Source organism: Meriones unguiculatus, chromosome 8, assembly GCF_030254825.1.
Source record: "Meriones unguiculatus strain TT.TT164.6M chromosome 8, Bangor_MerUng_6.1, whole genome shotgun sequence".
Taxonomy (NCBI): Eukaryota; Metazoa; Chordata; class Mammalia; order Rodentia; family Muridae; genus Meriones; species Meriones unguiculatus.
In genome coordinates this window covers 52,939,740-52,963,555 of record NC_083356.1, presented here as the reverse complement: position 1 = coordinate 52,963,555, position 23,816 = coordinate 52,939,740, and the positions used below count along the sequence as shown (strand labels likewise).

General features: G+C 35.7%; 1 protein-coding gene and 1 non-coding gene across 2 annotated transcripts in view; one reads left to right on the top strand and one right to left on the bottom strand.

The window, feature by feature from the left end:
• The window catches only part of Csmd3 (CUB and Sushi multiple domains 3), a 1,323,831-nt gene that overhangs the window by 182,866 nt on the left and 1,117,149 nt on the right, over nt 1–23,816 (bottom strand). The window contains exons 33-35 of the mRNA XM_060389430.1: nt 4,015–4,128; nt 3,448–3,543; nt 1,726–1,929 (exon numbers count right to left, since the gene is read on the bottom strand). Of these exons, the coding sequence (XP_060245413.1) occupies nt 1,726–1,929; nt 3,448–3,543; nt 4,015–4,128 (414 nt within the window). The remainder of the gene's footprint in view (nt 1–1,725; nt 1,930–3,447; nt 3,544–4,014; nt 4,129–23,816) is intronic.
• On the top strand, nt 21,775–21,904 carry LOC132656139 (small nucleolar RNA SNORA17). The gene has a single exon (XR_009594076.1). It is a non-coding gene; the product is annotated as a small nucleolar RNA SNORA17 (small nucleolar RNA).

The window sequence follows — 23,816 nt, the reverse complement described above, 5'->3', positions numbered from 1 at the left end:
ATGAAAATGTAACAAACACAGAGGCTATATATGGTTAATACAGCGATGATTATATAAACAGAAGGATGGAGAATGAGTGGCAGGAAGTGGTTTATAAAGGACAGCCAAGGAAAGTTTCAAAGTCAGACTTGAATGCAACAATGATATAAGACAGAAAAGCATCACAGAGTAGCTAGGATGTTCAAATGAGTGGAAACAGAAAGATCAAAGACTCCAAGTAGGCAATAATTTACACAAACAGCAAAGTTCAAACAAACACAAAAATTAAGGAGAATATGTAGACAGGAACTGAGGCAGTTCGTGATGACTCTCATGCTTAAGTTGGTCCAACATCAAGAATTTTACTTTGAAAAGAAGTCGACACAATCATTTGTAACTGGAGTACTTATTAATCTCTAAATTTATTTGTATTTACTTGATAGTCATAAGTGTTTTGTCTGCATGTGCACTGCATGCATGCAGGGTCATTGGAGGCCAGAGGAAAGCCCTGGAACCTCTGGAAGTGGAGTTATAGCCTGAGCTGGCCAGTGGGTGCTAGAAACTGAACCTGGGTCCTCTCCACCCACGGTCAAGTGCATTAAAGTGCCGATCCATCTCTTTAGCTTCTGTATTCAGAGAAATTTTAAGCTAAAATACCAATAGTTCAGTGTGGAAGTAGTAACTTAAAATTACAAAGTGTCATCGAAATATAATACAAAACAGATCAGTAACATTTGAATAGCAATTTATCCTAAAATAATTGTGTTGTTAGCTCTAAGCCTATAAAATCAAACCAATTTGGTACATGATGGTGGCATAAACATAGACTAGATATTTTTATGGGAAGTGAGAGGCAATAGAAAGAGTTACTAGATCTCAGATAAGCCCACAAAGTTTAAAAATAATTTGGTCTGATGCTCGGTTTGCTTAGCCTACTCGAGTTGGGGTCCTGGTGTCTGGGCCCACAGGAGCAATGGTGATATTCTCTAAAAACATAGATAGGAGATCTATTTTAAGAAGAATATAAGTAAATAGGTGCTTTTGCTAAATACATTGGCTTTTCATGTGGGTCCTAGAAGAATTAGGAACAGAAAGAGAGCCAGTATCTTAGTTTAGGTATCTTGTCTTAAGCCTTGGGTCACACTCTAGCTCAACTGTGCTTAGACACGTTAAACATGTCCTAACTTTATCTTATCTTTCTCTTTCACTGCAAACAAATTGTCAGCTATTAACTTTTACAACACTTTATTCCAGACTGGAACAAAGCAATGATAAAAACAGAAAAACAAAGAAACAAACAACAACAACAAAAATAAATCAATAATCATCTGGAATTTGGGAAAGAATACCATGTCACTACCAAGAGATAAATTTAGCCTAAATAAAATTAATAAAAACTCATAATACTTATGAAAACAATTGAAATGTGCATACGTATAGAAAGTGACAGAGGAGAAGAGAGAGGACTCTTAAAATAATGACTGATAGAAGAAATATTTAAGGAAGATGGAATATGAAAATGTTAGAGGTAAGACAAATAAAATACAAGAAACAATAGCAAGTATAGAGTGTATTATGTAAGGGTGAATAGTTTTTCAGAAAAGGAAATTGTCATGATATATAGAGACTGTCTGGAGAGCAGGAAAACATTTATGTAGAATATACATTAGAGAAGGAGTTAATATTCTGAACTCAGTTGGGCCCAAACTATGTACAGTTGCAGAGCACAAAAACATATACACTCACCAATGCAAGTAGGTAAAGAGTCATTCCACTGTGCCAAAGAATTGGGCACTGTATCACACCTAATGACTCTGGAGCCATGAAGGATGTATCCTGGGTTACATTCAAAAAGGACCAATGAACCAACTGCAAAGTCATTGCCAATCCTTCTTCCAAATCTTGGCTCAGGCACAGAACTGCACTGTGTTGAGCTTGTTCTAGGAACAGCTGCATAGAAATAAGTTGGTTTAATTTCATATTTATCAGACAAATATAGATTTCAAAATGTAACTACCCAACAAAACTCAGAGAAATCTTGTTTTTCATAATTAGAATTACTAATTTTAACAATACTTAAAACGTAACTTAAAAGATTTAAGTTTGCTAAAAAGAAAACATAATATAAAGAGAATACTGACATTCAAGCTATTTTCTTTAAAATTTTATCATTGATGCTATAAATAATATCAATCATGCTTTCTTTTCTTTTACCAAATTCTTTTTAATACAACAAAGTAATTTTATTTAGATATTGCAATTTACAGGGTCAAAATGGATGTACCATTTTTAAGTTTGTATTCCCAACTACAAAATATAATTTAGTATACATGAAATATTTTCCAGTTGTTTTCTGTACTGCCTCTTATTAATATTAATTAGTTTTTTCAAACATTCCTGTAAACTTAATTTTCAAAATATGTTTGTTTCCAATAAAGACAGTAATTACAGTCAGGTTAAGAAGAATATAAGTTAGACAGATTAACAACAATATTTATTTTGAATTCATCAATCATACATAATCAAATTTAAGATTGTTTTTAGAATTTGTATGCCCATTGATTGTGCCTTTTTTCAATTTGATAAAATAGAATGATAACAGGATGTTTTTTTTCTTTTTGAAACACACACAAATGTGATTAAAGAGATTGACAACAGTCCAAAAGAATGACATGGTGAATTCCAATAGATTAACCCGTCTGCTATGACTTGAGGAAATGCAGCTAAATTTTCTCAGTGCCTTTGAAGATTCACAGTACCACAATTGTGTACTAGAGAAAATACTACAATAAAAGTAAATACTATAACCAAATGAAAAAAATGAGATGTGGGAGTTTAATAAGAACAAAATATCACAAATGTTCATATATTTCTTACTAAGAAAGTGTAAAGTGCTTTTGAGAAGAATTATTACATGACCATGTACAATTGTTTCAAAATATTTCAAATTACTCTTGGTTTAGTTTGATGATACTATAAAAGGTTGTCTATAAAAAGCAAGGAAAAAGCAAGGAAATAACATTTAATGTGCAATATCTTTAGTATCTGTTCAGAAAGTTCACGTTTACTGAGAGGATAAGAAATTATAATTTTTTACATGTAGCAATGTTTGCCTTAACTAAATAAATCACAACAATGAAACAATATTTAATTTAAAGTGCAGGACTATGAGAAAAATTTAAAAAAAATGAAGAGTCAAGAATAGGAAGGATATAACATAAATATTTTGAAAATGTTGGAAAGGAAGGAAAATCAGACATTTAAATTGAGAAAGGTAATGGAACAATGTGTTATTTTTTAAAGTTGGTCAGAGCACCAATGTTCCAGTGAAATAATACAGTGTATGAATATTGAAAACAACTTCTGTCTCTCCTGTATGGTTATGAGGATAACACTGGTCAACAACTGAGCACAGCATGGAAATCGACATCATTCCTTAGTGTGTTTCTAGACTACAGTGTCACTTACCTTGGTAAACAAAGTGAAATCCCTTAGCTGTTATGGGTCCAACTGAAGTGAATCGAATTGTGATCTGATTACCTGAACTCAGTGGAAGTGACTCTCCTACTCAACAAAACAAATACTCAGATATCATAAATAATCTTCATTCAGTTAACCTAACAAACTATATCATTTTACACTGTCATTTGAAAAATGTCAAACTAGGTTCTATCAAAATACTTTAAAATATCCTACTGCTAGCAAATTTGGTTCAGCTTCAATTATAATTTTTTAACACCATAAAGCTTCAATTACATGTTAATACATATGGCTCATTCTTAAATATTTTATATCATATGAAACACCACAGATTGTGATTAAGTATTGTAGCTATTTTATTACAATCCTAGAAAAATAATTAAATTTCCCCAAGCTTATGAGTTACTATTAAATTGTGGTTTTATTCTTAATTAAAAATCTCTCAGTTTATGGTATTGCTAACATGGATGACATAGATCTCAACTCTGTCCACAATAGTAATCAAAGCCAGTTTTTAACCATTAGCTGATGAATGGCAGTTCTAGTAAAGGATACCTGAATGGGATCCCGAGAGGGAAGATAACAGAGGAGACTGCTGAGTTGGCCCATCAAACACCTCAACAACATCGTGGAGTGATGTCTGGAAAAATACAAACTGGCCAAACACCACTGATCAACAGGAACCGGGAGAAGCAAACCAATCACCAACCATCCAAAAACAAAAAAACAAAAAACAAACAAACAAAAAAAATAGAAAGAGGAGGAGACAGAGAACAAAGCATTACAATATAATAGTCATCTGCATGTTCTGTTTTGCTTTTTTGTATTTTCTACCTATAAATGAGGATTGGTGCCAAATGGTTCCTGACAAGTGTATTTCAGGCCACAAAGATAATGACCATAATTTAAGTCAGCAAAATTTTAAGAAATAAAATGTCAGGCTACAAAGATAATGACTGTGATTTAAAGCAGTAAAAGTTTGAGGAGGTTATCTTCGAAAAAAAAAAAAGATATCACATTTAATTTAATAAGAAATAGTGAGGTTATTGCCACTTAGTAGTTATTATAACCACTTTCAATTATTTTTCTGACTAGTTTTATTTCACTTCATTACTCTCTTTTTCTAAACTTTTTCTCCTTTGTTAGCTGAGATAGCTAAGATTTTAATATAGGGCATTTGAAAAAGATTAATCTCAAAATGTATTGTATTATAAACAATAAGTTTGCTTAAAAATATCAGCAAGATACATTTCAGATTTAATGTTTAATTTATATTCTATGTAAAATAAATGACTCCTTTGTATTTGTTATGAATCTTTCAATAAAGTGAACATAGTTTATGATTCCTTAGCACCTAAAATATTTTTAATTTTCACAAAACATCACTTTTCATTGGAAAAAGGTACAGTTTGAAATACTTCAAAAATGAACATTATAAGAGTTGATTACATTGCTCCTACTTTACTTATCTGTATTTATATTGTAAATTTACATCCAGAATCTACCCCTACTATCACAAATTAAGAGTTCCACAGCAGAAGTTAATTAATATGTCATGTTACAAAAATAAAAATGTAAAAACTGCATAATGATTAATAATTTGTAGATAGAAATTTACATTGAATGCAAAAATTGTGGACTTCAAAGGTTGTGCATTAATTGCAGTGATACATGAACAAGATAACTTTTGTGTATTCAGAATAATATGATTTCTGTCCAATTATATTTGAAAGATAGAAATGTAAGTACATTTTAATGTTTCAACTTCATTTTCTACAACCCAAATCAGAGTCATGGACATTCTCTGGCAGTAACTTTTTAAAAAGCCCAGGACACCTGCATCATGCTGAGGTTGGCCTATGAACACAGGGGTAAACACAGTCCTGTGAACTTAGCTATACTAATTTTTTGGCATAGAAGAAATAAACTGGTGATCCCAGTCCAGTTCTTTGTAAAAGAAGAAGAGTAAGACAAAGAAGAAGAGCAGCAGCAGGAGAAGGAGGAACAGGAGCAGGAGGAGGATCATGGGGAGGAGGAAGAGGACAAAGAAGATGAAGAAGTCCACCACACTCTGAGATACATTGCCACTACTCTGAAAATGTCAGATTACTGAAGGGCTTAACTTTATGAATACTCACCCTGAAAATATTTTCTGGAAAATTGAAAAAAAAATGGTACTATCAGATCAGCTACATGCAACATGTTGTTGAAAAGGCTTATAAGTCATCTGCTATTTTTGGAGGTGAGACTTTTTTGTTTGGTTTGTTTTTCAAAACAGGGTTTCTCTGTGTTGTCCTGGCTGTCCTGAATTTTCTCCATAGAATAGGATGGCCTTAATTCACAGAAATCCTCCTGTTTCTGTTTTCCAAGTTCTGAAATTAAAGGAATGTGTCACCCCACCACCATCAGGCTTCTAACTTCTTTAAAAGATACTGAATTTGTTCTGCTGTATCCCAGGCAATCTCAAAAATACGAAGAAAAAGAAACAAAGGATTTTTTTTTCAGTGCATGCCTTAATAATAGGTTTGGGATTTTTGCTTTTAAATGTAACTTTAACGTTTTCTAATTCAACATAGATATTTCCATTGCCTTACAAAATGGCCAAAGAGGAAAAATTAAAACAAAATTTTGATCACAAGAACATTGATATATCAAACATATTGTGTATCAATACTCTACATAAAATGTAATTTCTCTACAGTAAATTTTGAAGTCAGTTAGAAATTTTAAAGTACCCTTTAAATCTTCCTCCCTGAAAGAACCGTAACCCTAATCCTAACCCTCACCAAACCCTATTCTAAGGTTACAAGTACTATAACAAACCAGAAAAGTGAAGGAAAGAAAGCCTAGTAAGATGAAAAACAATTATGACCACAGATAACAAATTGTTTGTTGCTCAAGCTGTTTTTGATGTTATTTTCCACACATTTTGCTCTAGAATATACATACTCAGACTTAGCTGATTCCATTGTATAATATACAGGGAGTGAGTTAAATGCTAAAGTTGAAAGGGTCACCAAAACAGACAAGATCCCTGCCCTTACTCCTTAATAACTTTATTTGTTTGTTGTAATTGCAGCAGGCCTTTGTTCTGCTTATGAAATGGTAATAGAGTCACTGATTAAATTAATTACAAAGCAAACAACTCCAGCACACTTGGGTCAGATCTTCCCCTACAGATTGCTGCGGTATTAGTATTTTGTTTTTCAGTATCCTGTAACTTTTTTTTTTTAAGCCTAGTCTTCAACGCATATTTTCCAAAAACCTCTCAAAAGAAATACAGGGTAGGTGACTTCCAGGGTGCATTTTAAGAAATCTATGATGAAGATATGTATATATATATATATATTTTATTAAATCCCTTTAAATAGTGGTTAAAGCACTCAAACTCAGTGGAAGGCTGGAGACCAGATGTTACTGGCAGATTGTGTGCCACAACTTGAATATGCCCTAGTTCACGTGCTCATCCAACGAACGGCAAACGTAGAGCATGCCAGAATATACTATATATCTGGCATATCAACTCTTATTTGTTACTAAAGCAACATTTGATTTGTTAAGAAAATCAGCCAAGATGCAGAAACGTTGCTTCCTTCAAAACCAAAACTGTCAAATGCATTTTCCTTAGTCAGATTCACTGAACTTAAGACTTAGCCCTTTTTGTTTAATTAAAGCACTCTATATGCAAATTGATAGATGCTGTCACAGTGCTTGGATTGACAAGAAGAAATGAGCACAGCTAAAGTGGGGAATTCTCAGGACAGAGCAACTGTCATCCTGCACACATTGCTGAGCTGCCTGGAGTATAATGCAATACAATGCAATCGGCTACTGACCACAGCAGTGTGCTTTTGGTTAGAACACAAAAAGGAAAGCGAGTAATGTAAATCTCATTTTCCCATTAATTCTACTTTGCAATATTGCTAAGATGTTCCATCATTGCTGGCAAACAACATCTCCATGGGCAAATTTAATTAAGTTTCACGGTAACCTCTAATGAAAGCTTGATCGTTTATGTCTGTCCATGCACTGCTTGATTTCAATAAAAATCCATCAAGTTGGTTTATCCTAGCCTACTCTCAATATCTGATCAGCATTTCAACCCTGCTGTCTCCTCAGTAGTATTAGTTCATTTTAATTTTCTCAGCAACAAATCTAAATAGTTTTTACCAGGCTATTTGATAACTTCTTATGCTTTTCACTGTGTTTTTCTTTCAGTTCTCATCCTTTTAATTGTTGGTTGGTTCTCATAGTTCCTTGAGGATGAGCTTCATTTCTCTGCCTAATTGCAAAACCCCATTGTAATAATTTTCACAAATACATTGATTAGCTTAAATAATTTGCATCTCTGTATTTGCTTGGTGTGTGTGTGTGTGTGTGTGTGTGTGTGTGTGTGTGTGTGATGGCACACTTATTGAGGTCATAAGTGACCTTTCAGAAGTTGGTATTACCCTTACTTTTTGGGGTCCAAAGTATAGGGATTGCTCAGGTCATCAGGTTTGGCAGCAGGTGCCATGACATCTCAACATACCCTGCTCTTTACGGGAATAAACATTTTTTTTCTCAACACTGTCTAAGCAGAAATTTTCCAAATTCAGATCCCATTTTGTGCCATCAAAATGACTAGCTACATGTAAGAAGACTCACTAATTTAGAAATTAATTGGCCTTAAATAAGGCTAATCAAATGAATATGGACATTATTACTATTATTCAGTGATCAGAACCTTAGTTACTAAATTAAACATGAAAATTAAGTTTACACAAATAAAGAAGGGTTTTACCACTACTTATTGTCCTTTTCTTTTCAGAAGGAAGTAATTCAGAATAGCATAGTAACACACTAGCATGAGAAAGGGAAAAAATAAAAGGAAGAAGGAAGGAGAGGAAGGAAGGAAGGAAGGAAGGAAGGAAGGAAGGAAGGAAGGAAGGAAGGAAGGAAAAATAATGAGAAAACTCCAGATATAGCTGAGGCATCATTAAGGTAAGCAACCAAGCCTCTTCTAAAGAAAATGGGGAGTCAGAGACAGCCCCTGTTACCCTTACTAGGGTACCCACTTGAAGACTAAGCTGCCATGGGCTACATCTGTGCAGGGATGGCTCTTTGATCACCTACCCCTGAAGAGAGAACAGCCTTACCAGGCCATAAAGGAAGAGAAAGCAGACAGTCCTGTTGAGACCTGATAGAATAAGGTCAGATGGAAGGGGAAGACAAACTCCCCTATCAGTGGACTTGGGAAGGGGCATGGAAAGAGAAGAAGGGGGGAGGGTGGGATTAGGAGGGGAGGAGAGAAGGACCTAGAGCTGGGATACAAAGTGAATAAATAACAAAATTATGATAAAAAAGAAAATGGGGAGTAATTAGTAGTTAGGTCATCTGAGAATTGTAGAGTACAGGTTTCTTTAAAACTAGTTTTAATAATTTTCTGGGTGAAACAGAATAACAGCCTCTTGGGACTAATTGTCTAAGAATAAGATGAATAATGTCACATTATTTACCGGACAAAGTCACTAAAGGGAAAAAGCTTTGCTCTGTGGAATAAAAATCTGTGCAATTGAAGTTGTAGTATAACTTAATGTTTGAACTTTAGCTTAGTATGTGTAAGGCTCTAGGCTCATTGCCCCAGCACAGAGAAAAAAAAAAAAAAAAAACGATGAAGAAACTGGAAGTCTTCAGTTTCTTATAGATGAACACATATAGAAATAGTATGTCCAAAGGCCTGAAATGGCTTGGGCATTTCAACAAAATTACTTATGGAGAAATCTGGAATCAACCTGTAGATTGAATCCATATGGAAGAATCAAACAGAAGGAAGGAAATTCATTCCCTTTTTTGTGTTTCAAATTTCTCATCTGTAAAACAGAGTTAATGAAATGTCCTAAATGATACAATCTCACAGAGTTGAACAGTACACCCCATAAATTGATACATGCAAAACAATGGAACAGTGTCTGGTACAGAGTAATAAATATTGTCTGTCATTACTAATAACTCATTCTTGGAATTGTGTTTGCTGCTAATTCAATCTAACTTTTCTGATCAATACTTTTGATACTTGATGTTCCTGGCTCATTCTTAGTTTTCTAAACATGCATGTTTAGAACAAAAACAGGACTAATAGGATTAGATTAGCTATCTAATTAGGATAGACTAGCTATCTAAACCAAGATTAATCTGTATTCCAACTTCAAAATGCCAATGTGTTTCTCTGTCCATTTTATTTTGAATTTTCTCGAGTGAAAGAGGGAAATCATAATTTTAGGGTTTTGATTTTGACTAGAAACAGAAGATGAGAGGGCCTTCTAATTTTTAGCTTTGCTGTAAACACATTGAAATTCCATTTTACAAAAGAAATACTTTTATACAGAAAGGAGTCTGGTATGTATACATCTTAGCTTCATTTGGAACACACCTGTTATTTTGTTTACAGAATCTACATAGCCATTAAACTCGTAGGATTATACTGATGACTCTATTAGTCACTCAGCTGGTTTGTCACTCTGTTTAAACATTTCCAAGCCAACCTTGTTTGCTCGGCATGAACTTTACTTACTGACACACAAAGGACAATAACATGCCCATACACCCACACTGACAGAATTAAAATTTAGAGGCAAATCAAAGGTGTAGTTAGAATCTCAGCTGTGTATGTATGAAAGAGACTGTTGATGACATCAAGTATTAAAAACCTTGCTTAGAATTATATGAAATTGGTTTCATACTTTTATTCTGATGATTATTTAGGCTATTATGCAACACAAATTTTGTCAGAAACTCATAGCTGTATTGTACTAAAATAGAAGTGAAATGTTAGTTCATGGTGAAATGCTTGTTACTATTCATCATTGTCAAGAAGGTGAGTCATATGTATCAGGTACTAATTATCTGGAGTTTATCACAATATCCTGGGGAACCTTGGCATCGCCCTAAATGTTACAGCCCCAAATCCAAAGAGCAAAGTTCTACAAGTGCTAGGTCTGCATCTCAAATGCACAAAAAAATTCATGCTCATTAACAAATAAAAGAGAAATATCTTAATATGATTTCTATTTGAAATAATAAGGAAGTAAAAGATATTTTTCAAAATACATGATTTAGAATAATAGGACCTAAGTATCTTATAACTGAGAACTCATCCCACCTCAAGAATTTGAGTGAGCTCAGAACTCAGAATTATTGGAATACTATGATCCCCCTGTTAGCAATTTCTTGTGTGACACAGTAAGGAATCCATCATCAGCTAGGCTCACTAACTAAATCAAGAGTCAACTTTCAGGTTTCTCTTCAGTTGGCTTTCATTCCATATCATTACCATTTTGAAATTTGTAAACTCTCTACTTGACATTTTCTGAACATATAATCATTGCCACTAAAATCCCCATCTTACATTTAATGTAAGTTTAACTTTTTAAAATTATTGTAAGATTACATGTTTATTCAACTACAAACAAATAATTTATCTGCAATTTGTAGCTGTAACATTTTTCCCTAATAGTTAGGAATTAATTTGCTATTCAAAAGAAATAAAATAATAATAAAAATATGCAGTAATATTCGATTTTATTATAGGTTTTAAAAATTAAAACAACAAGCAAGCAAGATAAAAAGTTTGAAAAGTTCCAGTTTTTATCAACTCCTTTATAATTATGATGATGATTTTTCTGCCATAATCTGTAATTTTCCGTATATTTTACCAAAACATGAAATTCCATGTTGCCAAATTCCATATTGAAAATAAAGGTATAGGTCAAAATATTATTCTCACAAAGATGATAACTTAAGTTGCTAGGATATATTTATTATTACCATTTTCAACTACAAGTCAAGCAAAAAGTAACCAATTAAACACTCATGTATGAATTCATCACTCTCCTATGACATCATATTTTTACATCTTTTTATTCATTGTTTCTTATTCATCTTGTACCAAAAATTAATATATCCTAAAGTAAGCCCAACATCACATCTTCTCCATACGTTCTTCATTATTTATTGGTAACCAGCAAGCAATTAAATAAACAACCATGCGTGTTTACTACACCTGACAAAATGTACAATGTTGTATTTATCTAATAGTCATGTTTATCCCAATTTCTATATTTTCTTTGAAATTTTGTAATTTGATCAAATATGGAATCAACGCTCATGCATTTCACGTGACTGATTTCAATAAATTTACTTTTACTGTAAAACACCCAAACCTCCTACTCAGAATTATTTTAATTATGTTTATATATTTAGTATATATGTGGTGTGTGTGTGTGTGTCTGTGTGTGTGTGTGTATTTGTGTGTTTGGATGTAGGTCATAAGATTCAGCTGGAACTGTAATCCTGAGGGCAGCAGGCTGCCTAATATTTCTCCTAAAAACTGAATTTGTATACTCTGCAAAAGATCCAGTATTCTTAACTGCTAAGCCACCTTTATAGCTTAGGAAAAATGCAGTTAAAACTGTTATGTTTATAAACAAATATGTAAGTAATATTTATCTGGGAAGAGTCATTTTGAAATAGCTAAACTAATATATATGTATATGTAATATACATATATACATATATATCAATGTTGCTTTTTTAGTAGCTGTGTCATCACTGTGTTACTGTCACCACGAAATCTTGTGACATCATTACCATCATGATTATTGTCAAAATCAACTAATAACTGTTGTGGCTGATTTGGTGTATCCTACATAAACATATTGTGGTTATAATCCCAAGTGGGAGATTTTGGTTTGTCCTGTTAGTTGTCTCGTGTGGAACATTGTCTTTGTCAGCTGAAATTAGTTGAATTTTGAGGACTTTGAGGAATATGAATATGATAGCCTAGAGGAAAAAAGTGCAGTGGCTTGGAGGAGATGGAGGAACATGGATTGCTGCACTTGCTGGTTTGCTGGCTTGCTGGCTTGCCAGTGTGCTGTTTTGATGGTTACCTGGACTTCTGGATTTCCTGACCACTGATATTGGTATTGCCCCAAATAGAATCCTATGATCCTTACACAGCAGGAAGGAGTAAAGAGAGCTACATCCCCTTTTTCTTACAACCTCCTTTTCCCTTACCTGGGGTTGGAGGATTGTAAGGGAAGTATAAGACTTAAGGAACCCACACACACACACAAAAAAGTAGAATTTGAAAAATTAGCACCTACAAAAAATCATCCAGATATTCATTCAAGTGTCCTCTCCTGTAGTAAGTTGTTCATTATTTCCTATGGCAGAATTCTAATTTTCAAAAAGCCTAAATACTGTAGATTTCATTCACATTGACCATGCTTCATGTTTCCAGATAAAGACAAGTTTGAACAGAGAAATAGTCAGTTATATGGTATAACTGCAACTTGATTGTGTTTTTCTTTTCTTTGATGACCATGTACTATTGACTTGGTTTTCTATTCCTTGATAAGTGATGAACCTTTGGATGTCGATTCTGTCTCATATCCAATTCAGAAACCCCAGAATATAAAATTTTAAATTGTATTATTTAAATAAATTAGTATACACTTTATCACAAAATTTGTCAAGCTTTCAATAAAATAATAAAATTCAAGTTTCAAGTTTTGGCTCCCACTAACAACAAACTCAATTTTATAAATTTATTATCATATTAATTAGTGATATGAGGGTTAGTGTTGATTCATCTCTCTCCACTTTCACAACAAAGCTACACAACACTAAAAAGTGAATTGTTGTAAAAATACTTAGCAAGAAACTGTTGATCCTTTAGAGCATATCTTTACATAGAAACAGTGTAGAAATATATATGCAGATGATTCAGTGTCAACTTGACACAAGGTAGAGTCATCAGAAAAGAACCTCAGTTGAGAACATGGCCCCCAAGATAAGGCTCTAGGCAAGCCATAGGGCAATTTCTTAGTTGGTGATTGATGGAGGAATGTCAAGCTCATTATAGGAGGCATCATCCTAAGCTGGTAGTCCTGGGTCCTATAAAAAAAAAAAGGAGCCTGAACAAGGCAAGGTGAGCAAGTCACCTCTACATGGCCTCTGCATCAGCTCTTGCCTTCATGTTCCTGTCTGATTTGAGATGCTGTCCTGACCTCCTTCAACAATATAATGTGGAAATAAACCGGTTCTTTCCCAACTTGCTTTGGTTATGATATTTCATCATGGCAATAGTAACCCTAACTAAGACACTCATATTTCAATTTTCATTGAAATCATTGCAGTTTATAAAAATAACAAGACATTTTAATTGTACAGAACACTTCACAATCAACTAATTAAATTCTTGTTTACAATCAGGTAATGGAAGCACAGAAATGCTGAGTGATTTGCAACAGTGAATCTGTAGGAAGATGCATTTTAAGCTCCAATTAGAGTAGTAAGGAATCCAAATCCCCATGAGATTTGGAACTTCACTACGAGAAAGCTGGATAAAATCCCTAGACATGAATAATTTAATTATAGCACCTGCATAGAAAATGGAGCTTAATCTTATTATCTCTGCATCCTTCTACTCAAAGACTTGTCCAAATCAATCACTGGAGTAAAGAGAAAAAGTGAAGCACTTATTCTGAAGTGTTGTATTTACAAATTGGAATATGCAAGTGTACAGTTGAGAATGAAATCTCATTCTTAATTTAAACTGATGATTTATTTCTATGATCTCCCTAATATATAATGTGTCTTATTCTCAACAGGTTTATGTCATTTATTCTACTACCAAAATGAAAGTCCTTGTACTACCTTGTAATGAAGCTTTCAAGTACCTTGTGTTGTCTAGACATGCCCAAAGTGGTGAAGTGCAGATCATTCTAAACACTCTAAAAAAAAAAAAAAAAAAGCTAGCAAACCATACTCTCAAATATGTCATACTCCATTCAAAAAGCTTTTGACTTATGTGAGCAAATTTTATTCATAGCCTATATAATGCACTTTGCTTTGAAAAGATTCTTTGTGAAAAATGTGTTTTGGATTGTCTTCAGAGGGAAAACAGCTGCAAATTAATCATTTTTTTAAATGCAAGAGGAACTAAAAATAACATGGCTTACATTGCTCCCAGCTTATATGGAAGAATAGTTAACTATTCAACAGCACATGCAAAGAAAGAAAATTAATGTGATTATAATAGTTAACAAAGGCTTCTATTCATGAATTAATGTCTGGTTACTATAGATACCAAATGTAATTGAAATGAAGTTTTTTATATTTATTTTATTTTCATATATATAAATGTTTTATCAGTGTCTACATACAGTAAGTGTGTGCCTTATCAGAACAGGGGTCAGATCCCTGGAACTGGAGTTACAGATGGTTATTACACAACCGTGAGTACTGGAAGTCAAAGTAAAGTTACCAATTAGCTGCTAAGCCATCTCTTCACCCCCAAAGATTTAAGTAAAAATTCAAAAAGTAGCTTATGGCCTTCCATAATCATAGGCATTTAAAGACTTGGTTAGGGGTACATAGTTGTTGCACAGATTATTTACTTGTTATACTATACTGATCAAATAGGCCACAAGCCGTTCAAAAACAAATACAAGGGAATTAAATTTTTGTTGCTGTTGTTAGTTTTATTTTTGAAGCAAACACAGTGTCCCAGTTATTGTTTAACTGTCAGCAAATAAGAACCTACAATCATCCGCAGAAAAGACGTGTGGCATGCGGGTGGAAGATTATCTTAAGCTAGCTGTGTATTATGGGTCGCACCATAGACAATTGAGTACAGAGTATTATTCTTTATTACAGATGTAGGATGACCAACTATTCTAAGCTCTTGTAGCCTTGAATTCCACTAAATACTGGGCTATACCCTTGAGCTATGAGCTAAGATGAATTATTTCTCCATGAAGATGTGCTAGACATTTCATTTTACCACAGCAACAGAAAATAACTAGGACACTTAGAATTGCCTTTATCTCACAGTTTAGCCTAAAATGACCTCAAGTAATCCTCCTGTCTCAGTTCAAAACACTAAAATTCTAGTTCCCTCTATTTGCCTGCAAATTTCATTGTTTCCTTGTTTTTAATTGTTGAGTAGTATTCCATTGTGCAAATTTACCACAATTTTTGTATCCATTCCTCCATTAAGGGGCATCTGGGTTGTTTCCATGTTCTGGCTATTACAAATAAAGCTGCTACAAACATGGTTGAGCAAATGTCCTTGTTGTGCACTTGGGCTTCTTTTGGATATATGTCTAGGGTTGGTATAGCTGGATCTTGATGTAGCACTATTCCTAATTGCCTGAGAAAGTGCCAGATTGATTTCCAGAGTGGTTGTACAAGTTTACATTCCCACCAGCAATGGAGGAGTTTTCCCCTTTCTACACAATCTCTTCAGCACGTGTTTTCACTTGAGTTATTCATCTTAGCCATTCTGATGGGTGTAAGGTGAAATCTCAGGGTAGTTTGAGTTGCATCTCCCTGATGGCTAAGGACGTTGAATATTTCTTTAAGTGTTTCTCTGCTATTCTATATTCCTCTAAAGAGAATTTTCTGTTTAGCTCTCTGTACCCCATTTTTTAATTGGATTACTTGATTCATGGTATTTTAACTTTTTTAGTTCTTTATATATTCTGGCTATTAGCCCTCTGTCAGATATAGGGTTGGTGAAGATCCTTTCCCAGTCTGCAGGCTGTCATGTTGTTATGACGACAGTGTCCTTTGCTTTACAGAAGCTTTTCAGTTTCATGAGGTCCTATTTATTGATTGTTGATCTTAGAGCCTGTGCTGTTGGTGTTCTGATCAGGAAGTTGTCTCCTGTGCCAATGAATTCTAGGCTCGTCCCCACTTGCTCTTCTAACTGATTTAGTGTGTCTGGTTTTATATTGAGGTATTTGGTCCATCCTGAGTGAGGTATCCCAGAAGCAGAAGGGCACACACATATATACTCACTTATAAGTGGATACTAGACGTATAAGATAGGATAAACATACTAAAATCTGTATACCTAAAGAAGCAAAACAAGAAGGAGGACCCGGGATAATATGATCAATCCTCACTTAGAAAGACAAATGGGATGGACATTGGAAATAGAAGAAAACAAGAAACATGACAGGAGCCTACCATAGAGGGCCTCTGAAAGACTCTACCTAGCATTGTATCAAAGCAGGTGCTGAGACTCATAACCAAACCTTGGGCAGGGTGTAGGGAATCAACTGAAAGAAGGGGGAGTTAGTAAGATCGGGAGAGGACAGGAGTTCCACAAGGACCAAATATATCTGGGCACAGGGGTCTTTTCTGAGACTGATTCTCCAACCAAGGACCATGCATGGATATAACCTATAACCTTTGCTCAGATGTAGGCCATGACAACTCAGTATCCAAGTGGGTTAACCTAGTAAGGGGAACAGGGATTGTCTCTGACATGAACTCAGTGGAGGGCTCTTTGACCCCCCCACGCCCCCGCCACGAGGGAGTAGCAGCCTTGCTAGGCCACAGAGGAGGACATTGTAGCCAGTCTTGATGAGACCTGAAAAGCTAGGATCAGGTGGAAATAGAGGAGGACCTCCCCTATCAGTAGGCTTAGAGAGAGGCAGGGAGGAGATGAGGGAGGAGAGTAAGATTGGGAGGAAATAGGAGAGGGGGTTACAGCTGGAATACAAAGTAAATAAACTGTAATTAATATAAAAATAAAAATTTAATTAAAAAATAAAACACTAAAATTACCGGTATATAACATTGCTCAAAAATGATGCATATGAAAAATGTCATATGTTAGTGTTCCTAGCAGAGACAAATACATATGCCCTATAGCTCAAATGAATATTCTCTAAAGCTATGTTTAAGATTGGTTCAATCCTCATTCTATATTTTTCCATTATTGTTGAATTCTGTATTTCCATTTGATTTTATGGTTGTATAACGAAAAGTTTTATTCTTTAAATTTCTGTTTTGTTTTGTTTTTTTGAGACAAGGTTTCTCTGTCTAGTCTTTGTGGTCCTAGACTCACTTTGTAGACCAGAGTGACCTTGAATTCAGAGGGATTCACCTGCTTCTGTCTCCCTACTGCTGGGATTACAGGTGTGTGCCACTGCGCCTGGCTTTTAAATTATTTCTTCAATAATAGGTATTCAGAATAAATAAGTTATTTTAATGTCTAAGTAGTTAGTTGTTCTGTATGTTTTAATGATAATGCCACAATTAACAGTAATCACTAATGAAACAATTCACAAATAAATGAGATTATTATCATTTATTTGGATAATATACTATTCCAAAATAAATGAATGGTCCACAAACCTTTGAGCCCTGTGGTGGTTTACATAGGCATGGCTCTGTAGATTCATGTGTTTGATTAGGAGGTGTGACCAGTTTACAGTAGGTGTGGCCTTATTGGAGGAAGTATGTAACTATTGGGTGAGCTTTGAGGTTTCATAAGCTCAAAATATGCCCAGTGTGGCACACAGTCTCCTTCTGCTGTCTGTGGATCAAGTTGTAGAACTCTTTGCTCCTTCTCTAGCACCATGTGTGCCTGCTTACCACCATGGTTCCCGCCAGAATGATAATGACTAAACTTCTGAAACTGAAAGCCAGACCCAATGAAATGGTTTTGTTTCTGTTTTTGTTTATAAATTAAATTTTTATCTTTCTATTAATTAGAGTTTATTCACTTTGTATCCCAGCTGTAACCCCCTCCCTCCTCCCCTCCCAGTCCCACCCTCCTTCTCTCTCTCGTCTCCTCCTATGCCCCTCTCCAAGTGTAATGATAGGGGAGGTCCTCCTCCCCTTCCATCTGACACTAGCTTATCCGGTCTCATCTCTCTTTTCATAGCAAAAGAACACAGTCTAAAACAAGTACTATACTAGAAAAAGACTACATCAGGATTATGTGTGATATGCTGAGAACATAACTAGTAAAAATATTATACAATAAGTTCTACTTTTACTTATCTATCTGTATTTATATTTAGAAACAATAGATATCCGATATTGATCTTCTGACTTTAAATCCTGATTTCCCAATTGTCTACAGGGTTACTTTGGACATTATATATGGATTAGAAATTACCTTTCAGAAAAATCATAAGTAAACCTATTACTATAGATGACACACACATACATGTGTGTGTATAAAACAACTATACATATATATACAAAAAACAGACATATAAAAATTAAAGTGGTGTTTTCCTTTGACAGACAGAAATTTCGAAAGTCTAGCATTTTTAGCCTTGTTGGTCAGTGAGATCTTACTGATCTTCAGACATAACAGGATATTGTCAATATTGTTGGTTACTCTCTGGACCTTGATAGTAGGACCCTATTGATGAAGACACAACTTAGTTGAATCTTAGCTCAATATTTGCTTGGAATTGTTCTCCCTATTAATAACATTTACAAAACTGGAATGCGCTATGAACAATACCAGAGGGAAAAAGTACTCATCCATTATACCCAGCTGTGAAATTTGGCACCTACGATAATAACTGGATTGGCATGACATGCACAGAGATACTATAGTGGCATAAATATTCTGGCAGTAACTAATAACTTTCTAAAATACTTTACTTTAGTGTTGATTACTTGCATAGTGGATTACAATGCTTTCATTTTGAGAAAAAACAGAGACCCGTAAGCCAGTATCAAGATTCTTCCAGCTATTGTACATGCTCAAAGTACCTCAACTTATGTCACATGACTTGAGTGATCCCTGGAATATTAAGTATGCTCACAATTCAGAGTAGATCTTTTGTTTTTACACTTCTCCATAAGTTAAAAGCAGTGCTGGTAATAATCATGAAAAAGTAAATAATACTGACTATAAAATTAAACTGTACTTTAGATCTGTACATCTATAATAATAAAATAAAAACTATTAATACAAACATTATGGTGTAAAAATATAACTGTGTGCGATACAATTAGCATGCCATTGATTAGAGAATTGTAAAATTAAAAAAAAATGGCATTTTCCCAAATTTGGTTTAATTTCACTTTAAACCAAATTTAAAGTTTTAGAAAGCAGAGAATTAAAAACCTATGTAGGATAACTAAAATGAAATAAATTCTATCTTACTCTCTTACAATTATTTTTTTTATCTTATTTATACTATTGGTATACAAGAACATACTTTAAAATGGAATTAGGGACACCAACCAAAGGAAGTTCAGATACTTGTAAATTATAAAACCTTTTACAAAAGCCTATCTTGTAGATAACTCTAACTAAGGAAGTGAAAGACTGAATCACAAAAGCTTCAAGTCACAAAAGAAAGAAACTGACTGTATCGGAAAATTGAAATATTTTCCATGCTGTTGGATTGGTAGGATTAATGTAGTAATAATGTCCATGCTACCAAAAGCAATCTGCAGTTTCAATATGATCCCTATCAAATTCCAACACAATAACAAATTTGTAGGTATATGGATGAGACTAGAAAAATAAATCATTCTGAGTGAGGCAACCCAGACCTAAAAAGCCAAATACAATATGTATTTACTTATATGTGGATATTAGCCACAAAATCAATGATAACCAAGCTATAATCCATCAACTATAGAGATTACCCATAAAATAGGTGTTGGAAGGGATAGACAAATCTTGTTAGAAAATTTGCAAATAGAATAGATAGTTATATGGATGGATAGAGAAGAATTTGAATGAGATGACCAATGAAAAAGAGAGAGAAGAGTGGGATAACAGAGGGAATACGGGGAGAGAATACTACAATTAAGGGACATTTGAGGGGCAGTGTGTAAACTTTAAACAGAGAAGCTTTCTAAAACATTTACATTACTCTTGTCATCAAATGAAACTTTCAGTTGTAGGACCGAGTTACATCTAATTAAGTTTTTGACCAAAGAATTCCCAAGAGAGCCCCAAACAATCCAGTCTGTTGCCAAAACTATAGGTTGTTCTCCACAATCTGATGGCAAGTCTCCATTGCTGAGGACAACACTCACACTACTCATTAAACATGGAGAGGTCAAGCTGGTGTCCACATACAACCTTCACCACAACATGCTAGTTTCCGGGATACAGGAAGGTACTCAGCATACTACCAAAGGAAAAATACTGACACTAACCCTATACAAACCCAGTTGTCTAAAATGGTGCCCTGCTTGCAAGATATTCTAGGGTAGTGGTGGCACAGAGCTATGGTAGTCACTATCTGAGAACTGATTCGACATAAGTTCTTCTCAATGAGAGAGGATTTGAGTGACTGAGATTAGGAAAAACCACATACAGCTCTACAAAAGGAAACTCTACAAAAAAAAAAACACAACAGCTCTACAAAAGGAACTGAGCAATTGAATGGTTCCTAATGACATTCTTTTATACTCATAAATCAGCACCTTCCTCAGACATTATAGATGCTTGCGCCTACAGCAGATGGGAACAAATACAAAAACTCATACACAGTCAGACAATATACATACAGTAAGAAACCTTAGAACACTTGAATGTCTCCATCAAATCCCTCCCCTGAGGGCGGAGGGTTCACTGTGGAAGAAGAGGCAGAAGGATTGTAAAAAGCAGAGGGAATGGAAGCAAGGAAACAAAGACCTCTAAGTTATCATGATGGAGACACACATGAATGATATACATTGCTGCTTCACGGAGACCGAGGAAGCATGCATAGGGCCTACGTGGTCTGCACCAGGTGGGGACCTAGAGCTGAAAGAAGTGGACACATGCCTCCAACCCTAACCCCAATGTTATCTCCAATTAATACCCACTTATTAATGAAAATTTAGTTATCTCCAAGGGGTCTCAATGGGAAACAAACTACTCCAGGGGAGGCTGTACTCCCAGTGGTGATGGCCAACAGAAAACAAACTTAGTGGCATCTTTGGAGATCCTTGTCTAGTAGTGTCATTATATCATGTCGTAAGCTTTAACATTTTTTACTTTATTTATTTGTTTTTTTTTAAATTAATTTATCTTTGTTTCAATTACATTTTTTCTCTCATTTTGCCATAAAGGTCCTTTACATAAATATTACAGTATACAGTGTTGTGTTTTATGAGATTCCTGAGTGTGCATCTATATGTATTTCTTGTGACTTTCCCTGGGCTTTTTTCTGTTTGTTTGTTTGTTTGCCTTATTTTGGTGTTTAAATTTTAGTTTTATTATATATATTAAATATAATATGTTGGTCTATAGTATATTTAATATATATATTGTATTGTTTTTTATTATTCCTTAGAAGGCCATTTGCTTTCTAATGAAAGACAAAAAGGCAATGGATCAGGATAACGAGAAAGGTAGGAAGGAACTTATCAGAGTATAAGGGGTAGAAACCATAATTAAGATGTGTAATGTGAACAAAGCCTTTGCCAAATGTTGCGATTTAGTTTTGTTCTAGTGTGTCAAAAGCAAAATCCAAAATGAAAGTAGAAGTAAATACCCACGATGAACCTGACCCTAAGCCCCTGCAGGCGTGGCTGCAGTGCCACATGTTTGCCACTAGGGGGCAGAGAAGAGAACATCTATGTCTATGCTCAGTGTTCTGACCTATGAACATTTCCTGACATTTCCTGGAAAAGGTGAGTCTGATGACCACCAGACCAATGCCATAAGGACCAGACAGAAAGATAGCCTGAGATGACCACAAGTCTGGCTCTAGGAGGGAGGAAGTAGACCATGCCCAAGATGACCCCTGCCCAGTGCCATAAAACTCCTGAGATCACTCCTGAGACAACCCTAGACACTCAAAGACCCCAGGCACCACTAAGAGGAGCAAACAGGTGGTGGAGAAATGGAAGAGAAACAGAAGGATGTGGGCACAATGAAGAGAGGCAGAACTGGAGGGTCGAGGCTAGTGAGGAAGAGCCTTATGTGAGTAGCCGATGATGCCACTTGGGACCATCCATCATGGAACCTGTGTTCCAGTGGGGTTTATGTCTGGGTCAGTGGCCCTGCAGTAACAAGGATCTGTTACCACCATAGGCCAGGACCTGGACTGGACTGCAGTCCCTGCCCCTGGCTAGCTACGTACTTAGGAGATTGTTCCCTACGCATTGCAGGAGTTGCATATGAGCAAGCTTCCAGGGTATGAGCACGGGATAGCTCGCCCTGCTACTTGTCTCCGAGGTGGTACCATTTATGGGGGAAAAATATACTCCTCCCTCCTTGCCCTTCATCACCTGTGGCAGGCAGTAGACCTGGCCCTGGGGTCATGAGAGCAGGAGAGCTGGTCCTGCCCCTCACCAGTTGCAGTACTGTGGATAGCAGGCCCTGCACTTTGCCTGGCTGGGCAGCATAGTAGAGTTGACCCTGGTGGTGGAGACACAGTCAAACTGTCCCTGAAGGTATGAGGGAGATAGAGCAGGCCCTGCACTTCACCTGAGCAGTACAGCAGAGCTGGCCCTAGATGTGGAGGTTGAGGGGGAGCTGTGCCCAAGGGTGTGAAGGCAGGAGCTAGACCTGCCTCTTTTCTGTTGGGCAGTGGTGCAGATAATGGAGAGATGCCCTCTTACTCCCTTATTCTTTGCCAGTGTGGCAAGCAAGAGAGCTGGACCTGGGGTCTTGAGAGTGGGAGATCTAGCCCTGTCCCTCCATGGCTGTAACACTAGGGAGAGTAGACCCTGGGCCTCCTTTGGGCAGCAGGGTAGAGCTGGTCCTGCTTGTGGGGGTTTCAGGTGAACCAACCCTGAGGGTATGAGAGAGGAAAAGCTGGTGGGCTCAGGAACCCCTCAGACCTTGATGCAGTGCTTTCAATTGGCCCACCCCAACACCTACCCCAATGATAAACTGCTGGAGTTCATGAAGGAGCCAGTCCTACAGATCTAAAACTATAGGATATCCAGGACACAGAGTAACAACAGAATATCAGAGAGGAGTGCCAGTGAGGTCCTAGTGTTGATGAGTAGCCAGAAGCAAGAAGCCTCAGTGAGTCATTGCAGTGAACATTTGCAAGCAAAGTCTGGACACAAGGGTGTGCTGTCGGTTACACTGTGATACAGTGTACTTTCTACTACAAGATTTTTCTTTCTGTTCGGGAGCAGGGGTGGGGGGTGGGTTGGAAGTTACAAGGTTGGAGGGCAGATAGAAGGGGTGGTGGAGATGAACAGGATTGAAGTGAAAAACATGAAATTCACAAAGAAACAATATATATCCTTGATGAATTCATAGTTTTAGCTTTTGAGAGCAACTTGTACTTTTCAAGAAAAAATAATGTTTTTTTTGTTTTTTTTTTTTTTCATTCTGCAGATTATCTGGTTAGAGTTTCCATCCTGAGCAATTGTTTGCTTCTTTTCATAGTACAGAATAGGGATCCTTAAGAATTGTCCAAGCTTCTATTTTTCTGGACCCTGGGCCTTCTGAGGGTCATGAGCCTTCCTTTTCTTCCTGGAGCAGATGTTTCAGTTTGGAGGAAAAGGGAACTTGTCATACCACCTTCCTAAGACCCTTTAAGTTGTTTATAAGCCCCCAGGGAACGGCAGGGTCTTTCCAGTCC